The sequence below is a fragment of the Andrena cerasifolii genome, chromosome 4 (genome assembly GCF_050908995.1).
Source record: "Andrena cerasifolii isolate SP2316 chromosome 4, iyAndCera1_principal, whole genome shotgun sequence".
Classification (NCBI taxonomy): Eukaryota; Metazoa; Arthropoda; class Insecta; order Hymenoptera; family Andrenidae; genus Andrena; species Andrena cerasifolii.
This window is the reverse complement of record NC_135121.1, coordinates 1,637,196-1,657,012: the sequence shown is the minus strand read 5'-3', so window position 1 is coordinate 1,657,012 and position 19,817 is coordinate 1,637,196. Positions and strand designations below refer to the sequence as shown.

Below are 19,817 nucleotides of genomic sequence, written 5' to 3'. Positions count from 1 at the left end.
TTGCAGCAACTGAAAAGGCACATACACACCATCCGACCAACTCCTACATCGAGGCACCAGAAGAAGGGCACATTCGTTCAACCCGAGCTGTAACGCAATTCGCATGTATACCTATGACATGCCGCAGTTCGCATGTGTATCTACGACATGCCGCAGTTCGCATGTGTATCTACGACATGACGCAGTGCGCACTCCACTTCAACCATAGTACGACGGCCCTTTCCGGGTAACTAAGAGGCAAGACAAATTTTTCGACATCAAGGTCTGGGACGAAACACGAAGACTGTCCCTGGACCGATTGAAGCTTGCGTTCATCCTCAAGGATGACAATGGAGTATCGGCCATGACAGGTGCAGCACCAGTACCAGCAATATCAGCATCAGCACCAGCGGCGACGGCGACAACAGCTGCACCCCAGGCTGCCACAACCATCCGTTCGGGAAGAGTAAGCAGAACCCCTCAACGTTTCGTAGTACGTTTCCACTCGGAGAGGAGTGTATGGCGGCTTGCCGCACAAGGAAGTGCTCTGAACACCAGAGGCGCGAATGGCGCTGTGGCGACTCTTAGTCGCGCGGCACGAAGCGTCGATTTCTCTGCTTTTGTACGTTCAGCAAAAACGCGATTTCACGACACCACGTTTTTCTCTCTGCGCTCACAGTTTTATTCTGTGTCCCACGAGATCGCTTGCGTCCGACGCATTGTATAGTAGTTTTACAGGATATATCCGTTTGAATGCTCGGAAAATGTCTATACATTTTGTGGATTTTTTTTACCAATCAATAGCTTGATAAAGATTTTCCATTTTTATATTATGTTTATATATTATTATGAACTACTTAAAAAAAGTTTCAGTTAATAAACTTGTTTTTCGGAAGTTATGAATACATATCCGAAACTCCCGATTTTTACGGCTACACGGTGGCCCTGACAAAAGCTGTATATCATATATGAAATCAAAAACAGTAAAAGTTTGTTTATAAAATGTGTTAATAGCTATCGATCTACGGCGCCGATTTTGAAAATTTTGAAATATTAGGAAATGGTGAGATTAAAGGGTGACGTTAGATTTTTGTAAGAGAAAAGTCCACTTTTTTTATAAATAATAAACGGTGAATTGACAATTAAAAAAGGCGCCGTAGATCGATGTGGAATCTTATTATAATTCTGCATGCAAAATTGAAAGTGAATTGGTTGAACGTAGTGCGAGTTTTTAGGGTCACAGTAATGAAAAATATAGTTCCGCCGCGATCGGTTGAGCCGCCGCACTGCACCGCCCCGTGCTACCTGGGTTGTTTAACTCAAATGCCTATAACTTCGTGAATTTTCCCAATTTATACATCGATCTTGATTATATGAAAAATCCCATTTTTGACACTTTCAAACGGTTATACTTAAGTGCATGTAAATAGTAAGAATAAATTAGTGTCAATTAGGTTAGTAAAAAATGCCGAATTGTCTCTTCAACAACGTTCTAACCTCAAAAATGTCAATATAAATTGGCGCTTATAGCTGGTTATGAATAATCGCGTGTATTTTAATGTATGTTATAAATATATGTTGTAAAAAATAGTATTTTATTTTTTATGGAATAAAAGCATGAAAAATACATTTATACCTTTAATTAAAAAGGAACAAAAAATGACTCCAGTGAGAATCGAACCTATGAAAGTTCCAGTGCGAGACCTGCCCTTTGCCCGCGCCGCCATTCGTCAATACAATAAACTTCGCTATCGCTTCGATTCTTCAACGCATAAACATCTTTTTTTATTAATATTTCGGAAATACTGGAGTAGTGGACCCAACATGTGAGACATATATTGGTATATAACACCTACACTACAACATATATGAGATTCATCAATATCCGTGTTCCAGATGTCGCGGCCACCTCTTGTCAGTCCTCTCTGTTGTTGAAGCACTGATGCCATTCAAGTTTTGCGTTGTTCTAGCGTTTCTTCAGCTCTTAGCTCTGACTGGTGTTGTCGCTCTGATCTCAACCGAGCTTCCCCTTAAAATTGCCGTTTCTTCAACTCTTAGCTCTGACTGGTGTTGTGGCACTGATGCCAATCGAGCTTCACGTTTTTTTGGCGTTTCTTCAGCTCTTAGTTCTGACTGATGTTGTCACCATACAATATATTTAGGAGGCTATTTTTCCTACTATCTTTTCGGGTATGAAATTGTCGGTCTTGTTTATAAAACTTATTTCTTGATTCTGCCGCATCCTCTCCTAAATACCCTGGAGGCTTAATACAGTTTTCAAGTATTTGCTTTCCATGTACCAAAATCTTATGGTTGGTGGGCGGCATAGGGTACAATGGATAGTTTTATATATATATAATTGAGCCATGTCGAACAAAATTTTTCAAATTTTTCCAAGTTGATTGGATATTAGCAAGAAATGGTAATTAAAATTATTTTCAAGTTTGAGTACACTAACGTCTACACCTGCAATATGGGCTAATATCTCGACTTTTGAAATGCTCGACGAGTCGTATTGCCATCAGTTATGTTACCACTACCTCCTATTTTGGGCTTGTCTACATTCAAGCCAAATCTGTCCCAAAATAATTGTTGAACTGTCACGTCCTGGGTAGCGGTGTCGAGGACAGCGACAAGGAATGGGGTTACAAGGGGTTTTAGGAAATGAGAGAGTTTTAGGCGCAAAGGCGAGCTTCGTAGCACTTGAGGAGTAGGAAATTCAGGAGCGAAGGCGTGTTTCATAGCACAAGGCAACCAGGGAAGGTTAAACAATACTCGCGCACCAGGGTGACACCCGTTAAAGTACAGATGGTTAGTATTTAAAAATCCTGGTAATTGGATTTACCTCTACACTGAAATAAGAAGCCACACGTAATATTTCTTTGAAATATGCTTAGCCATACGATCCTGCAAGACCTAAGCAAAAGTAAGCCTTGTAAACACCATGAGAACTCCTGGTGTTCGCGAAGCGAGATCAGCTGTTGCGATGGCTTATTATGATTTCGGGTCTCCGTAACCGATGGATCAATACGATAATTCGAAACGTTATTTAAGACAAGGGCGTTTATTTTGTAGAATGCACATGAATATGCCATGCACTATTAATGCGATAGCGGTAGAGTTAATATAATAATACGTAAGACGTTAAGCATTCGCACATAAACATGTATATAAACGATAAGCAATAGCAATATATATGAACATGAAATACGTGGGTATTAGCAATAGATAATGATATCAGATGCAATGAGTATTAGAAATTGACAATAATATGAAATGCAATAAGTATTAGCAATAGATAATAATATCAAACAATAAGGATTAGTAATAGATAGAACAGAAATGCAATAAGCAATAATATAAAATTTGAAAAGCGTAAGCATTAGGAAATAATATAAATGGAGATGATACACCAGTACGATAAGTAATTATAATCGCTTACAGTGGATGCCGTACATTAATGGTCCTTTATTGCACAAGGTAGCAATGATTCTAATATAATGTATAATCACTGAAATGAACAATGAGGTTCTGTGTTTGGTTTATCCTTTGGTACAAACCCAGACCTTTTTTTTTTTTTGACGTGGAGAAATCCCTAACGGATACCCCGCCCCCCGGGGGAGGGACGGGGTTATGTGGGGCTTGCACCCACTAAAACTCCACGGTGGTCTTCCTCGGGCGGAGTCGCGCGCACGAGGGGAGGGACCTTACGCGGGAGCAAACTAGCGATACATCCGCTTGCCCTCCCCTCAGCACAAAGGCGAACTCGGCGCTGAACAACCCCGCGCGATGACGGCGGGGCCTTCCCGAAACTCCGGCGACGCGCGACGGACCACCAGTCCGCGTCGCCACTTCTGGGGGTCGCATGGTGTTGCGGAGGGGTGAGTGTGCCCCCCGACACCCTCACCCCGCGACCACCGCGATCGAACAGTAACCCGGACAGTGACCGGGCGGGGAGACGGCACCTGGTCAAACGATCCGCGGGACCGTTCTTCCGCCGCCGCACCCGGGAGGGCCGCAAGCGGCGACCGGGCCTACACCCGGCGGACACCCCGGGGCAGGGGCAGAGTGCAATGACGGTGCCGTTGACCGCCGAACTCACCCTATCTGTTCGATCGCCTACGACGGGAGCGCGTTAACATAAGCGCCTATAGCGCGGCTCCCGGGGGGGGGGGGGGGGGGGTAGCGGATGTTCGGCTACCCCCCGACAAACCCAGACCTTTTTTTTACGTGCAGGAAATCCGGAGCGGATACCCCAGTCCTCGGGGGAGGAATCAGTGTTATGTTGGGTTCCAACCAACTAAAACCTGCACGGTAACCGCATAAAGCAGGGAGATCAGGCAAGGAAAGTGGCCGTTCTTGCGCGAGATCCAAACTAGCGATGGATTCGCTATGCCACCCTCCAAGAGCCCCGGTCTCCCCGCTCATTTGCCAGAGTAAGCACTTTCTCAAGGGGGAGAGAAGCTGCACGGAAGAATCCTCAGCTAAACCGGGGCGACGCTGCGGGTTACACTCCGGTGCCACCAGCCGCGTGAAGCGCACTGAACGGGAGAGAACGGGCCCGGGCAACACCCGGTTCACCAAAACCCCCCCACGGTCACCACTCTGCGCCGTACGAAGCTATTGCTTCATCAGAGGTGGGAGGCGACGACGGCGGGCGCCCGGCGAGAGGGATGGGGGGATAGACCCAAATTCAAGAACTCCCCGCCGGTACCCCCCACCCCCACCCCCCCCCCGAATTCTCAATCTTAAAGTTGCGACCCAAACTAACATTTACTAACGGTGATAATAGATAATCTCGTCCAAGAATAGCGGCGCATGCCATTGTTTGATCCAGAACTACAAAAAATTTTACTTCCATTGAAACGCCGTTGACGGCAACTTTTCTTTTAAAAATACCTAAAACTTTTACCGGAGATTGATTAAGACCCCGATACGTCTGTCCCTCGCATGAGCTTACAGAATATGAACCGACGGGTAACAAATTCGATTTAATTAAACTTACAGGCGATCCCGAATCAATCATAGCGCTAATAACAAACTTCGTGGCTTCTCCCTTTCCTTCAGAAATTACAAACGATATCGGTACCAGAAACGGGATCTCAGGAGAAGTCGGTTGAATCAGGTGCGTGGACGCCCCCACTGTTGAAGTCGTCTCTGCGCCGCGTGAACTTGCCGTCGCTGCCTCCTGTGTGCAATTCCTTGCACGGTGGTCCGTACTGTCGCAACGAAAACAGAAACCCCATTCGCGACGTGGTCGCGCGCAGTCTCTTTTTGTATGGCCCAGATCGCCACAATTATAACAACGAGCCTGCCTTGCACGTACAGGTGCATCCTTTGCGCGTACTGGCGTCTCCTTCGCATCTACAGATGCCCCATCTTTCTGTGGAGTCCTCGAAATCCATGGTTTCTTCACCCCTTTGCGGTCTCGGTCGCTCCTAGCTGACTCAGGGACTGGAATATATCTGTATGCGTCCAATAAATCTTCGGGCGTATTAAAACGATGTGATCTGGCTTGGTCTCTCAAGCGAATATCTGAGATTCCATCAATTATAAGATCGACGAGTTCGTCCTGATCGACGGTGACTTTATTCGCCAGCGTAACTTTTCCAAAATAGTATTCGCAAAAAGATTCGTCCCTTTGCCACGATCTCTTCTCGAATTCCTTGCGCAACGCCGCCTTATTGGGTAGATTATCAAAAATACGCTGCCACTCGTTAAGGAGATCCGTAACCGTTGTTCTCATATAATCAGGCTTTGAATGAAAACCATTTCGCAGCCTTCCCACGCAATCGTAGGCTCATCACAACTCTAGCGCTATTATCATCCAAGCCATAAATGTCTCGCAATAATTCCAATTGCTGCTTTCAATTATGAAAATCATCTTCGGCTGTACCCGAAAACTCGAACAGAAGATCAGAAATAGTTTTGATTCCCGAATCGTCGGGTGCATCGAGAGCGCACCAGCAACATTCGTGGAAGGTGGTGTAAACTGCAACTCTCGATCACGCTGTATATTTCACTCGTGTGATGTCTCTTGCTCGCGCTCGCGTTGTGCTTCATGCTTGCAACGCATAGCTCGCATTTCCGTACGCATCATCTCCATCATCTGTGTCAAGATCTGCAAAACCGTGTTGCTCTCGGCCGTCGGGCTCCCCGCGGATGCCATTGTCGGTCCCTCCGACGATGCCGTAGTCTCAATCAGCCCCGAACCACAAGAAAAAGTCTTCTCGACATCCGGATCGTCTTGCAACAAACGCGCGATCAACTCTGCCTTACTACCAGTCACCTCAAGGCCGCGTTCGCGTAACATTTCCTTCAACTGTTGTATCCCAAGTTTGTGCAACCTTCCTTTCTGTCCTCTTGGCATCTTGAAAGAAAGCACTTATGCACACTAAATAAGTCACGAGGTTGTCTAAAGTACGTGTCACCCTTCAAACACTAAGTATCCCGAAACAAAATCTGCAGGATGTGGCAGTCTGAAGCACGTAAACGGTAGTCGCGGTTAAACGTAAAGTCGCGCACTACACCCAAAATGTTCAATAATCCCACTTCTGAGAATTTGTGGTAACACGTGTAAGAATAAATGCCATATATGGTTATTTATATATATTTATACATATAGTTATAATGTAGCGAACCTCCTCGAGCCTGGCTTGGTAAGACAACTGACTATGCCGGTCGAACGCCAGCGGCCGGCGCTCCCGCGGTGTTGCCATACCCTACGCACAAACGAGCGTCGGCAACAATAAACACACGGTGATCGTGCCTCACACGTGGCACCTCAATACGTAGAAAACACCGCGTCTCCTACAATAGCATCTCGATCAACTCGACACCCTCGGCACGTGAAATAAGAACCTTGCGTAATTCCGCGTCGGCCCGTCTCGTATCGCGCCCAGGCCGTCGGGGAGGGTTGGATGTCGCGGGGGGAGAGAGGGCAGGTTCGTGCCCACGACCAGTGTGGGGATAGGGAGTGGTACGAGGGTTTGGACGGCCCCGGGGCTGTCCATGTCGAGAACGTGTCGGAGGGGCAGAAACCAGAGTCCCCGCCGACGCAACAGCAGCGGCCGTCCGCGGGGGTCCTCGGCGATCGCTCGCCGCGGTAATGTGGGCCTCAGGAGGCGGCTGCGACGGTGAGCGCGACCTATAGCTAAGGGTGGGGGCGGGGGCAGGTGGACTTCTTGGGGACGGCAGTGGCAGCGGTGGTAACGAAGGCGCCGGTATCGATGGCGTTGGGCATTCAATCCTCCCTCGTCCCGGCGTCCTTCGAAATCCCGCGCTGCTGCCACCTTTTTCCTCGTCGCTCTCCGAGGAACCGCTGCTCGAGGCGATCTGTCACCTCGTCTTCTTCCTCGTCGGGACCATCTCCCATGGCTCCCCCGTCCTGGTAGGGGTGATGGAATTTTGGGGGGCCTCCCCCTTCCTCCTCGATGGAAACTAGAGGCCGGAAGACGAGTGGCTGCGCCTTGACGATTCTGACCGGTGGCCCGGTGTAAATACATGACGTCATGACGGGGCCACCACGAGATGTCGTCGTGATAGTGCTCGTGGTTAAAGTGATCCCAATCGATGACGTCATGACGGTCAGGGAGTCAGAACGGCGCAGCTCGTCCGAGTAGTGGGAGTTGCCGGTCAATTTGAGGAAGGCGAGGTCGCCGCTCCGCGTAGGTGGTGGGAGGAGGGTGCAGCGGGCGGTGGTGGTGACGGCCCCGGTCGTCTTGGTAGAGGTGGTTGGCGAGGGTCTCGTGGAGCTGCCAGAAGCAGCGGTCTCGTTCCTGTTACGAGTACTAAGGGTGGCAGTGGTTGGCTCCCTCGTGGACTTGGTGGTGGGTGCAGGGACCTTACCAGTGACAGTCACCCTTCCCGTCGATGGTCTCTTGGCCACTGCCGTCGTGGTCGCGGTGGAAATTGAATTACGAGGGTTCGGGGGGGAGTAGTCTTGCGGGGAACCGGGGGTGAAATTGTGCGTCGCACATTGTGGGCGCTCGTGCTTGGGGGGGGGGGGGAGGGGGAGTCATGCGCAGCGCGAGGGAAACCGTCGCAGCCCTCAAACCTGAAGGGTGGCTCTGCGGGGGGTCGCCTCCGCTGCTTGTGCTGCAGCTGGAGCTGCGCACCCCTTCCGTACAGGACGCACGCGGAGCAGTCCCAGCACTATCGGCCGTGGAGTGGAATTTGGCCACGTGGGCGTTAGCATCCTTCGTAGGGTATTTACCCTAGTAGCATTTTTGGTTGGCATACAGTTGGGCCACGCACATAATATTAGTTGGCCAACAGTTGGATTTGGCACTTTTTTTCAGGTTGGGCCAACAACAGATGGCCAAGGTAGGCTTTCCCACTGTTGCCCAACTATTTATGGGGCCTACCGTACTATATCTAATAGTAATCCAACGGTAGGCACACGGTTGGATTTTGAATTATACTTATTATTTATAGGTAATGGGAAAATGTTAGAATTTTAAGTGGTAAAATTAAAAAGTATCTGCCTGTACGGTTGCTTCCTGATATTTTCAATTTCACCAGTTAATCGGAAGTGAAAACAATTTAGGTATATGCATAATATTAAGATATTTATTATAAATCATATAATTAGTACAACTTTTATAAAAGTTTATAATTATAATTACAGAGCGTCATACTAGCAAAAGGAATGGAAATAAAGCTTTCATCATTATTATTCTCTTTAAAGTTAGGTAACAATAACCATTTCTTATTTAAATCTGACGAACAAATATATTTTTCTTTTTTACGACTAACTTTCCATATACCTATACGACTGCTTTCTATAGGTTCTTTATAATAGTCAGTCTTATACAGGGTTAGGCGATTGAACTGTTACCTATTCAAACGACCATATTTTTTTTGGGTGAAATTATTTTTTATTGATTCAAATTACAAAAATGTGTGGAAATAATAAAAATTTTAGAATCCATTCACTTTAGCTCGATGTGGCCACCTTTTGCCTTGACTATGGCCTTCAAACGATTAAAAAATGAGTTGCATGCTGCACGAATATGATCTTGCGGTATTTTGGCCCATTCCCGTACAATGGCTTTCTTCAGCGCATCCATACTGGCATATTTTTTAGTCCTCACCTTGCTCTCCAAAATGGCCCAGATGGAATAGTCCATCGGATTTGCATCTGGCGAATTCGAAAGCCATTGTGTGGACGAAATGAAGTGTGGAACATGGTTTTTTAACCATTCTTGGTTCACACGAGCTTTATGAGCCGGTGCCGAGTCTTGTTGGAATGTCCATGGTGTACGACCGAAATGTTTGCGTGCCCACGGCTTTAAAGCAGCTTCCAAAACATTTTCCCGATAATAAGTCGCATTGACTTTGACACCACGCTCGATGAAAACGATTGGACCGCGTCCTTCGGCGGTCACAGCTGCCCATACCATTACTTGAGATGGAAAATTACTTCGGGTTGCCGTTCGTAGGCTCAAATTTTCGTAACTGCGTTCAGTTAAGTAAACACGATCATTTTGAGAGTTTATGAACTGCTCAATAGGGAAATTTTTCTCATCAGAGAACACAATGTTTGGAAATTCGCCACATTCGTGCAAGCGTAACAACTCCTTTGCTCTTTCGAGTCTAACTTTTTTTTGCTTTGGTGTAAGATCATGTGCCTTTTGGAACTTGTAAGGCTTTACCTTGAGCTCATTTTGGAATATGCGTCGGATGCTTCGCTGTGATATTTTCAGTTCTTTGGCCATTTGATTACCACTACGGCGTGGATTTCGTTCAAGTCGAGCCTTCACTTTCCGAACCATTTCAGGTGATGTTGCTGTTTGTTTTCGTCCACCACCATAGCGTTTGGCAATGCTGCCTGTATCATTATAACGATTTATGGTGCGATACACAAACATTTTATTCACTTTGAGATGCCTGAGCTCACGAACAATAGCTGGTTGTGATTTTCCACTCAAATATAACGCAATCACACTATTACGTTTGAATTCCATTTCGAATAACTTTTGTTCTATAAAACTTAGACGCAAATGCTTGTGGTAGCTTGTAAACAATATAAACAGCTGTCATTGGTATGAATTTGACATAGTTGGCAATATCGCGTTGCCAGATATACCGGTGTGAAGTTGGTAACACTTCAATCGCCTAACCCTGTATAAAGAGTACTCGCATTTTAATTTATAAAAGGAACTACCAGTGATTTTTTCAATTGCCTTTATAACAACAATATCTCCGCATTTTGTATTAAAGCATGAATTAATGTTTATAATATAAATGTCATCTAAAATTACTTTAAATATTTTGTTTTTCTTTTTTACTATTCTTAATCTTGGTGACAATTTGTGAATAGATTTTAATGCACCCAATCTTTTAACTATTTGTTCTAGCGGATGGTTGTGGGATCGGACCATTCTTTTGATTTTAGTCATAAAATTTTCGAAAGGAAAAGCAGAGAAGTTATCTAGCTTGCCAAAATTTGAAGCATCAGCTGTTAAATGTAAAAGATTGTGAAAATTGTATACTAGAAGTTCTTTGGCGTAAAAGATCGGGATGTTTTTAACAAAACATTGTAACAAATTATCGGCATATTGACACCATTCAGAGTTTACACTAAAATCGCCACATAATACATAAATTGCACAATGCAATACTAAAAAATGTTCATACAAATTTTGTGTTAGGATGTTTGCTAAAACAACAGGGCCTAGGTATAGAATAAAAGATCGAAATTCTGTAGCTTTCCAATGTTTACACAAATGTATATGACGTGGTCCCCTAGAAAACTTTGTTGGGTTGTCACGTCCCGGGTGAGGTCTTTTGGGAACGATGACATTAGGAAAGGAGAAAGACAGGCGCGAATCTAAAATCCAGCACTCTGCGGTTTTGAGGGACCTCAGGCGCGAATCTTGAATCCAACACTCTGAGGTTTTAAAGGAAGGAACGTCAGGCGCGAATCTATAATTCAGCACACTGATCGTTTTGCAGGGAGGAACGCCAGGCGCGAATCTATAATCCAGCACACTAGTCGAGCAGGGATGTTTAAAGGCTAGAGCGTATTTGGGGAACACCCGTTAGCACTTTGTTTTGGTTTACGTAATATCAGATTTACCGTTGCATAGGCACAAAAAGTTTCCTCGTAATATTTCTTGAGAAATTCGTCTATACGTGCAGCTATGCAAGGGAATGTTAGTAAACACTGTCACTGTTCTCGAGTTCGCGATCCGCGATCAGCTGTTTCGCCGACTCGTTGGTTTGTATCTTAGTACGTTCGTAACTAATGGTTGAACACAAATAACTTGAAGCAAGATTTTAAACAAAGCGATTTATTAACTTCGTTAATCGGCTATTATAATCGTGCGAGGGGGCTTTTAGCATTGGCACAATATTTGTAATATGGTTATAACATTTAATATATATATATGGACATGAGATACAATATAAGTCGTTTAATAATGATCGTTAATAATAATAATATGATAAGATGGCGATAAGCAGTTATAAACGAAATAATTGAATAGTAAGATTGCGATAAGCAGTTATAAACAAAATAATAGAATAGTAAGATTGCGATAAGCAGTTATAAACGAAATAATTGAATAGTATGGTATGGTGGTGATATGCACAATAATATTAAGTAATATAAATGGCTTACGGTGATCGTCGAACACTGAGTTTAATATTAACACTTTAAAGATATACTTTTCAAGTAAGACTTCTACCGAAGAGTGATTTCTGTCGAAGAAAGAGGACTCGGCCTGTCAGGACCTCATATTTATGTACTTTCACAGGAGTATTGTGGGGTACGCGCGGTAAAGACCTTGACACATTTCGGTTTAAGACGCAGTAGGACTTCCGGGGTTTTTATAAACGGTATGGCTATTAATAGAGATATTTTATGTCACGTACGCCAAATGCGTCGTAATTAGGTTTCTGGGGTTTTTATACTTGTAATAGAGATACTCAACTCATCGAATGGATTTCGGGTGTTTTACGGGAAAGGGGTTAGAGTGGCTTGGACTTCATGAGTCGTAAAGAGGGGGTTGAGACTTGGTCTCGATTTAAGAGGGATTTGTAATGAGGGACTTGTTTGAATTTGTTTTTGGAGGGAATGATTCGTGCCTTGTAAGACGAATAGGCGAAGAGGGTTTTGAAACGATCATCTCGTGATGGGGACCGCTAAGGTACATCAGCGAGGTGGAGGTTTGTATTGATCATCCTGTGTTGTTGACCGCTAAGGTGCAACATCAAGGTGATCGGTGATTGAGGAGATGGGGTAGGAGTTGAGTTTGATAGACTTTAGTCGAGTGATTTTGAGGTTTACTAGTGGAATTTGGAATAGGAAACGCGCGAAAAATCGTGGGACGTTACAGGGTAATGTTTTTTTTTTTTAATTTTTTCCAATCTTTCTGATATTCTACATACTTTTAAAAAATTCAACTTACATTTCTTTGGCGCCTTATCAATCCAAACACCAATAAGTTTTTTCATTACACCTAAACACACTAAGTGCATATAATCTAATGGCACCTGCATCACTAATCCTATATCGAGTTCTGTAAGAATATTTTTTTTTATTTGGTGATGTTCATATTCTTCATTATTAAAGCCTAAGTCAGTTCTAAGATTCAAGTTCGAAGTATATTACCACGTAGTTCTGTCAAGGAATGTACCTTCTTGCGTACATTTTTCACAAGCGTGAAGAGAATTATGTGACTTGATACACTTTAAAAAGGCTCTCGCAGGGGTATCAGCTGTTATGCAGCTCAATCGAAAAGCATACTTTTTGTCATTTATTATAATACCGTTATTTTCCAAATCAATACATTCATCAACAAAGGGACGAAGATAACTATTAGCATCGTTTGGCTTAGATGCAATATAGTAAAGTTCTACAATAAAAGGTTCTTTATTGACACTCTGGTCTAACACACATAAAATAGGCCAAAAAGAATTAGTTGTACTAGATCGTACTGGCAAACCATCCACATTAATAGTTACAGATAAAAATGAATTTCTTTCGATTTGCAATTGTGATATTTTCATATCCATTATTGGATAATTTATTTCAATTAATCGGGATGAAGCTCTTTTTAGTATATTTACTAAAAGTTCGAAATATATGTATGCACTACCACTACATTGTACAATAGGGTGGTTACAAGGCATAGGGGGAAATTTTTTTTCGTCGTATCTTTGACGGGAGCCCCTAAAAAGTTGCCAATGGGTAAAAAATGAGATTCTGAAAGTTACAGCTCGATCGGATAACGTTAAGACCTGCCTCAGCAGCCCTAAATTAGTAAAAAACAGCTATTTTTCTAAAAAAATCGAAGTTTTTCCGCTATAATATTAGAACGGTTTATCCTAGGAACTTGGTTTCTTGTAGTTTTGTAGAGCATGTTCCTGGCTACAATTTTTATTGTTACAACTTGCTTGACAAACGTACAAATCGAAAGATATTTTACTTTTTCGAGGACTGGACCCGGAAAATCGACTTTTTCAAGAATCTGTAAAAATTCGCTTAAGTTGGTAATTTTTTTTTTAATGTGTTTCTACTATTTTGTAGTTATATAGCATCAAAGAGTTCAAGTAAGATACTTTTACAAAATAGATTTTCAACCACGTATACTTGAGCTCATTTAAGAAGGAGCTGACTTACTGACAGACAAGTTCAGACCTGTTCTGCGCATGTTGGCGCTCATTGGTGCCCAAACAAGCTACTATTGGCTATACCTCAAACAAACGCTCCCTCGGAACCAATGAGCTCATTCTACATGCGCGAAATGAGTTCCTTCTAAAATGAGCTCAAATATAGGTGAAAGGAAGGAGTGGGTTAGGGGGGGGGGGAGAGAAAAGAAAATATTGTCATGCGAATCAATTATGTATTATAATTAAACCATAGTGAATTTATAACATGAAACTTAGTTATTATACATACATATACAGTATTTCCTCGTTAGCGACTCGATTTTGTGTACACGATACCGACTCTTCGATATCCCCAGCACTTTTGTCTCACTCTTGCCCGGCGAAAGCTAGAGCGAGATGGAACGAGAGCGAGCGAGAGGCGCTGAAAGCGAGCGAGGACGGTACGAGACCGACGACGCGTTGATGTTTTGTCTCGCTCCGCCTTTCAGACGCCTGACACTCTGTCCTTTGCGTGCACGACGGGCGTGCGCGATGGTCGCAAGCGCGTATCGTGGGTACGAAACCGCTTCGCAAAATCTTGACGCAGGCCCGGTTCAAGTCTTTTTTGCGCCCTAGGCGAACTTGGCAATTTGTAATATTTTATTTTAAAGTATATTTTAAACAATACCAGCAATGAAAATACCATTATGCACCTCTTGTCGACTTTCCGCCCTAGGCATTGGCATAATTTTGCTTATAGGGACAGGCTAAGCTTACAGGCAGAGATCATTATGTACATAGCCAAAGAAAGTACATATATAACGCGTCTTAGACTAAATAAATCATTTATACTTTTGAAAAATGTAATTCTAATATTTTCTATTTTATGTACATATTTGTAACAACTATGCCAAATTTCCTAAATGAAAGGAAAGCCAATCTCGACGACCTTCGTACAATTGTATATATCAGTAACCAAGCAACAATTCATGCGCAGTCGGAACGCATACATAATTGTACGAAGGACGTCGAAATTAGCCTTCCTTTCATTCAGGAAATTTGACCTAGTTATTACAAATATGTATATAAAATCGAAAATATTATAATTTCATTTTTCAAAAGTATAAATGATTTATTTAGTTTAAGACGCGTTATATATGTACTTTCATTGGCTATGTACATACTGATCTCTGCCTGTAAGCTTGGCTTGTCCCTATAAGCAAAGTTAGGCCAATGCCTAGGCAGGAAAGTCGACAAGAGGTGCATAATGCTATTTTCATTGCTGGTATTGTTGAAAATATACTTTAAAATAAAATATTACAAATTGCACTGCAACTGTTTTAAACTACGATTAAAAATTCAGAGTAAGGTCATTAATAAACTCAAATAAATGTATTATAATAAAGGGCGCAATTTGACAAGTTCGCCTAGGGCGCAAAAAAGATTTGTGACGGGCCTGCGTCAAGATTTTGCGAAGCGGTTTTCGTGCCCACGGTAAGCGCTTGCGACCATCGCGCACGCTCGCCGCGCACGCAGTGTTCCATCTCGCTCCCCCCTTCGGCCAGAAAGAAGCGAGAAACGAACACTCGGAATTAGGGTTCTGTTCACGATACCGACTCAACGCCGGTCCCGACCAGCGACTCGCTAACGAGACAATACTGTATACATATTAATAATAATATATAAATTAATAATAATTGGTAAATAAGTCGAATTGGCAGCTTTGTTAGATTGAGTAATTAGAATCAAGCAGGTGGTAGAGGTTTTGAAAGTGTAGATTTCAATGCGTCGGGGAATAATTTTCGACATTCGGCAACTACTTGCAAAACATACTGCTTCTGCTCTTCATCGTTTGTGATGGTCGCATTGTAGTCTTGCATTAATTTGACACCCCTTTCGGCTGTGTCATTTACAACCCTAAAACGTTTCACAATTCCCTGTACTTTAAAAAAATCTGGGTCTTGATTCCAAACTTCCGGATCGGAATGTAAGAAATGAGTAGAAGTGTTGAACCTTTTGAAGAAGTTGAATGTTGTTTGTGTAATAAAGTAATCGACTTCTTCGTCCAGAAAAGAATGAGCTTCTTTCAAAGCGATTTTGCCTTTAACTATCCTATCGTCTTCTATGTTTTCTTCCTCACTGTTTTGTTCAAAAGACAACATTTTTGCAGCCATGTTTATTTTGATTCCTTTATCTACAGTTTTATCAAAAAAAGCGAAAGCAACTTGCTCTGGGTTCAAATACCACAAATGATTAATAAGTTTAGACAATGCTACTTTTGAAATGTCTCCATCAATTTTTTCATAATTAACTAAGGTTTTTAACAACTGTAAATCTTGGTTGGGGGCCATTGCAGCTTTAGGAGCATTAAACCAAACTTTGACATAAACATTAATTATAAATAAACAAATACTTCTGATAGCATCTATCTCGGAGTCACTTAAAGAAAATTGACCCCAGAAAACAAAAATTTTTAGGGAGTAAATGGCCTTCGCCATCCACCTGGCGTGATGCATGGCACCTGGCGCTTTGAAAGAAATCATGTTTGGAGCAATACGACCTAAAAATATCAAACACAACTGTAAAAATTCTTTATAATCTTCTCTGGGCTGATGCCGTGATTTTTCTAATTGCGCTGAGAGAAAACTAGAAATCTGTTCAAGATCATTTACATTTGTTTTGACCTGTTCATCATCAAGAACAATTTTATATTTTTTTTTTGTCAATTTTGGACCACCCTGTCTGAAATCTTTTAAAAATGTCAGGCTGGGGGCCAGTAGTTGAACCCATTTTGCAATCAAAAACTGCCTTTAGTATTACTTCTAAAATGTGGTGGCTACATGCTAAATATAAAAGACTTTTTTTAAATAATTGTTCTAATAACACACAGGCTCCTCTTAAACGACCAGTATTGACAGCGGTAGTGTCAAAACACATTGCTTCGATTTTTTCTATTGCCCCCCATTCTTCCACTTCAGAAAAAACAACTTTAGCCTGAGTATATCCCTTATTATTTTCCATCAAAGGAACTCCTATCAACTGCTCTTCATCACCACAACTTATCAATACTGCCAACCTCTCTACATTTTCTTTTTTAGATATATCTGGGAGCAATTTCCCACCCCAATGTAGGACAGCACCTTGTAAGTCTGAATTTTGAAACCTATTTTTAATAATTTGTACTCTTTCCTTACGAAATTTCTGTCTGCGGTTTCGTACGGTGGAGCTACTGATTGCTAACTGCTGTGGATCTTGCCCTAATGCTTCGGCGGTAGCCGAAACAATTCTAACTGCGTCTCTATCCGAAATGTTACATCTATCTAACAATACTGACAATTTCTCTGTAATAATTTCCCGACCTCCTCGGCAGTACTTTCTTTTCTTCGGTTGTAAGATGTCGATTCCTGTGTCCTGAAAGTCCTCATGATGCTTCTCTTGTATGTCCTGATTTCGATGTGGTTTCTGTTCTTCTAAATCACTGCTTGAGCTTAAACATTCCATTTCTACATCTTCATCTTCTAGAAAACGACAAAAAGAAAGGATTAGAAACAAAGAAGAAAGACAGAAAATTGAGAACAACAAACATATTTATCTAGATACAAAGGTGCCAAGGTGCTAGGTAGGTACAACAAAATAGATCCATATAGGTACTAACTACTATATTTAAACTACAGCCTTGGCTTACCTACAGGTTGCAGTTTTGAATTTTCCAGTCTGACCGCCTTAGCTGCTTTTCTCTGTTTCCTTCGTTCTTCTGCTCGTAGGAATTTTGTATCAACTCCTGCCATGCAGCCAGTACGCCCCTTTTGTCTCTGAAGGAGCAAAAACTGTCTGTCTTCTTCATTTGTATTCTTCAGCGCGTCTTGGCGTGCAATATCAAACAGGTCATCAAGGCTTGACTTAAAAGCTTCTACTTTTATACTTTGAGCTACGCTTACACATCTGCTTGCATTTTTTTGCAGTTTTCTCCACTCCTCGTGAAGTTTTTCAAGCTTCGCAATACAATCTTTCAAATGTTTGGTATATATCTTAGCTTTCTCCCAAAAAAGTATGACTTCCTGGATTGTGAGTCTTGCAGCATCTCTGGTTTCTAGTTTCACTTGACGTTTATTGTAAAACAAACTGCGTAAAACTTGTCTATTGGATGACAACTTACTGCCAGTAATTTGATGGGACATACAGGGTGTCCCACTAAGGAGTGGACAGCGCGATATCTCTTAAAGTATTGTCGATAAAAATATAAAAAAAATAGGGAATTGCATGGTTCGAGGGGGCCCATTTATTAGCGCGAACGAATTTTGTTTTCGATTATTATTTTAAAAGATACGATGGTCAAGTTCTGTTTTTCAAATGGAACTATTTTTTTTGAAGACCTGAGTTGATAGTGCGTTCCAAGACAAATTCAATAAGCTTTAATGTATACACTTTATTTCCACTGGTTTTTAAGATATTGCGCTTGCAAATTTACTGATTTTCACTGCAAGAAACCCCTCTGGAATGGCAAAAACCGGGGGCGGTCTTACTGACGCCACGGGTGGCACTGCCTGTTGAAATGGATACTTACCTGCCAAAGGTCTACGCCAGAAATGGCAGGCCCAAAGGCTGGACAATTCTTTTCCGTCAGAAATGCTACTTAGGTGGGTACATCTGCGGTGTCGAGAAGCGCATCGTTACTTTTATTTCGCACTTGCTTCTACGCTCGGATGGCCGATTAAAGAAGGTGGGAGGGATGCAAGTTGGATTGGTTCTGATACAATCTGCTCCCTATGGTTGAAATTTAGTCTAGCAACTTTCAATCCTCCTAACCTAACCAATCCAACTTGCATCCCTCCCAAAAGAACCGACCATCCGAGCGTAGAAGCAAGTGCGAAATAAAAGTAACGATGCGCTTCTCGATACCGCAGATGTACCTACCTAAGTAGCATTTCTGACGGAAAAGACTTGTCCAGCTTTTGGGCCTGCGAACCCTGTCGTAGACCTTTGGCAGGTAGGTATCAGTTTCAACAGGCAATGCCACCCGTAGCGCCAGTAAGACCGACCCCGGTCCTTCCTATTCCAGAGGGTTTTCTTTCAGTGAAAATCAGTAATTTTGCAAGCGCAATATCTTAAAAACCAGTGGAAATAAAGTGTATACATTAAAGCTTATTGAATTTGTCTTGGAACGCACTATCAACTCAGGTCTTCAAAAAAAAAAATAGTTCCATTTGAAAAACAGAACTTGACCATCGTATCTTTTAAAATAATAATCGGAAACAAAATTCGTTCGCGCTAATAAATGGGCCCCCTCGAACCATGCAATTCCCTATTTTTTTTATATTTTTATCGACAATACTTTAAGAGATATCGCGCTGCCCACTCCTTAGTGGGACACCCTGTATATCCAATTAGAAAAATCTTGTCTTTCTGTCTGGAACTTACACCACTTGTAGCTGTAGAGGACGAAGTCGATGGTTCTGAATCCATTATTATTTACAGCTTTGGAAAACAAGAAATGGAATCTAGTCACACACACACACACGAAATATTTGTCCCCCATTATATTTGTACCCCAATCTCTCGGGGTCGTAAGGCCTTATTAACTCCGTGGTACGCGGTGCCAGTGGCTTTATCACTCGCTGGGTGATTACAAAATAAATGATTGTCTGTTTTACCACACACAACTCGCTGATTAACAAATCACCCGATTATACAGAAGAAGGTAAACGGTTTACGCTAAACTTCACGACACGGTACCTCAGAGGGCTTGTTCAAGAGTGAGAAGCCGTGTCACCTTCGAAGAGCTATTTATACAGCCTTCGCAGGGGATCTCATCCCTGAAGCACCGCCGAAAACACGCGGGAAAAATCGGCGTGAAAATGAATGGACAGCGGATGATATCCACTTCCGCACGCCAAAAAATATTGACCTGGGCGAGTCTGGCTGCCGGATGAGTAACGCAACCATAGCCTGACTCTTCGGATAACACTACCTAAAACACGGAGGCATGCTAGCGACGAAGTCGCTACACGCCAAATTAATTTTAAATGATTGATTTGAATCGTGGCGAAAAGTAAACTCGTTGGGCTAACAGTTGACGAGACGAGGTGTATGAGGTCTATGTCATGAACGTTTGACTAGACCAGGTGATGTTGTCTGAACGATGAATGTATCAAAAGACCACCCTTGCTTGAAGAGCGCTGATTGAATTCTGATCTTTGTCGACCTCTTTGACGTCGAAGGTAGACAAGACATCAGAATTG

The 19,817-nt window shown here is 42.7% G+C and overlaps 3 protein-coding genes across 3 annotated transcripts in view; 1 reads left to right on the top strand and 2 right to left on the bottom strand.

Annotated features, from left to right (window-relative positions):
• Positions 1-19,817, top strand: part of LOC143368050 (ubiquitin carboxyl-terminal hydrolase MINDY-3 homolog) — a 207,655-nt gene that overhangs the window by 79,510 nt on the left and 108,328 nt on the right. The window lies entirely within an intron of this gene.
• LOC143367925 (uncharacterized) lies at positions 4,673-6,005 on the bottom strand. Its single transcript, XM_076810194.1, has one exon. It carries the CDS (start codon positions 5,723-5,725, stop codon positions 4,673-4,675), a length of 1,053 nt encoding a protein of 350 aa, XP_076666309.1. The 5' UTR covers positions 5,726-6,005.
• On the bottom strand, positions 8,185-13,094 carry LOC143367924 (uncharacterized). The gene is made up of 4 exons (XM_076810193.1): positions 12,599-13,094; positions 12,447-12,455; positions 10,104-10,767; positions 8,185-8,787 (listed from the first exon to the last, which is right to left on the bottom strand). The coding sequence occupies exons 1-4, from the start codon at positions 13,000-13,002 to the stop codon at positions 8,581-8,583; spliced, it is 1,284 nt and encodes a 427-aa protein (XP_076666308.1). The 5' UTR covers positions 13,003-13,094; the 3' UTR covers positions 8,185-8,580.